The following is a 1,607-nucleotide window of genomic DNA, read 5'->3' as shown; positions in this document are numbered from 1 at the left end:
GTGCGGGGGGGGGGGGGGGGTCAGGGAGATGTCTTTCTGCTCCTCTCTGCCTGGAAATCAGTTTGGTTACTAATTGTTGATCTTCTGAGTTCATCAAAATAAACAAGTCTTTTCCAGTTGGCTTTCTGCGATCTCCTGCCTTAGTGACACTACACTTGAGAGACAAGAGTTGTCAGTGTTCTGGTACAAGAGTTGGTCCTAAGGTGTGATTTAGTTTGCCTTTCTGTGAGACTGACTCAGTGTTATAGTCGAGACACTACACCTCAAGTCTAAGTTGAGTTTCGAGTCCTCAGTGTTCGGGTCTGAGTCACCGAAGAATAGTCCAAGTTGAGTCATCAAGGTCTACATTAGGCACAACTGACACAGCTCTCACCATTTCAGAAGGAGCTTACCTACAGTACTGTGTGATACACAATGGCCAAACAAATGCACTCAAAAGCGCACATACACTACTTAGAAGTGAGTGTGATCATTTTTGAAAAAGTGAACTCAGTGTGGAGAAACATGAATAAGCCCTTGTAAAAAATAAATAAATAGAAATTTAAAAAGTGTTGAAAATATGTCATTTGGTTATCAGTGCTGAAACTCGAAATCATATTGGCACCAATACTGCCAAAACTCAAACATGACCCATTTGGTTTTCCTGTCATTTCCCATAGTGCATGCTGGGATAGGCTCCAGTCCACCACCCAAAGAGGAATAATTAAATAGGAAAAATGAATGCCTCTTTTCCTCCTGCCCAGATCCCTACCCGTATGTGTCGTCAGTGGTTTGCGCCTTCTTCATGTGTCTGACTCCTCTGTGGATCGTCATCTCCTCCAAGCACCCAGCAAGCCGCACCCTGCTCTACTCCGGATGGGAGCCAGTCATCACTGCCATGGTCATCAGCAGGTGTGTGTGTGTATGTTTGTGTATGTAACTGTGTGTTTAGTCTTCAAAGGGGAAAGAACAGCTATTCTGTGTCTGCTACTCCCAGTGTCTGGTTTGCTTTGATGACTCATCCCCTCAATGAATTGCAGCACCTAAGCACATGCTGAACACCCTCAGGTCCCCTTCAGCCTGACAGCCTTACACAGACAACCAGTAGGAAGGGATGATTGTCTTGCCTTCTCTCTCTCACACTTGCTGCTGAACACTTGGTACAACTGATACTACATTTCTCAAGCCATAATACAAATTTTGGCTCTAGGCACTGTCACCAGCAAGTAACTGAAAAAAACTCTGTTCTCTGTTCTGGTATGTCTTTCATTCAGTCTCTGATGAAGCACTTTTAGTGCCATTTATAGAGAGGCACTTGTTGTACCCGGTACTTTTTACCATACTGACTCTGAGAGACGAGACAGTCCAAGTAACTACAAAACAGTGCTGATTTATTCCATGAACACAGGCAAAAACTAACATTACACGCTCAGGCATCTTGCACCTCCAAACTGCTCGCAGGCAGATGTAAGATGAAAGACCCTGAACCCACCAGGCCTATACATTATATCACCTTGGTTGGGCTAGCCCCATACTACACAGAAACGTCAACCAAGACGTCTCTGTTACCAGCTTTGCAGCTGGTCATAGCAGTAGTCAAAACATGAAGCAAATCAATGTGTGTGTGT

General features: G+C 44.5%; 1 protein-coding gene across 1 annotated transcript in view; it reads left to right on the top strand.

Annotated features, from left to right (window-relative positions):
• The window catches only part of slc41a2b (solute carrier family 41 member 2b), a 40,511-nt gene that overhangs the window by 14,813 nt on the left and 24,091 nt on the right, over positions 1-1,607 (top strand). The window contains 1 exon segment of the mRNA XM_020601315.1: positions 744-891. Within this exon segment, the coding sequence (XP_020456971.1) occupies positions 744-891 (148 nt within the window).

Source organism: Monopterus albus, unplaced genomic scaffold, assembly GCF_001952655.1.
Source record: "Monopterus albus unplaced genomic scaffold, M_albus_1.0 scaffold51.1, whole genome shotgun sequence".
NCBI classification, from domain to species: domain Eukaryota; kingdom Metazoa; phylum Chordata; class Actinopteri; order Synbranchiformes; family Synbranchidae; genus Monopterus; species Monopterus albus.
Note: the sequence above shows the minus strand (reverse complement) of the source record. Positions and strands in the feature narration are given on the sequence as shown.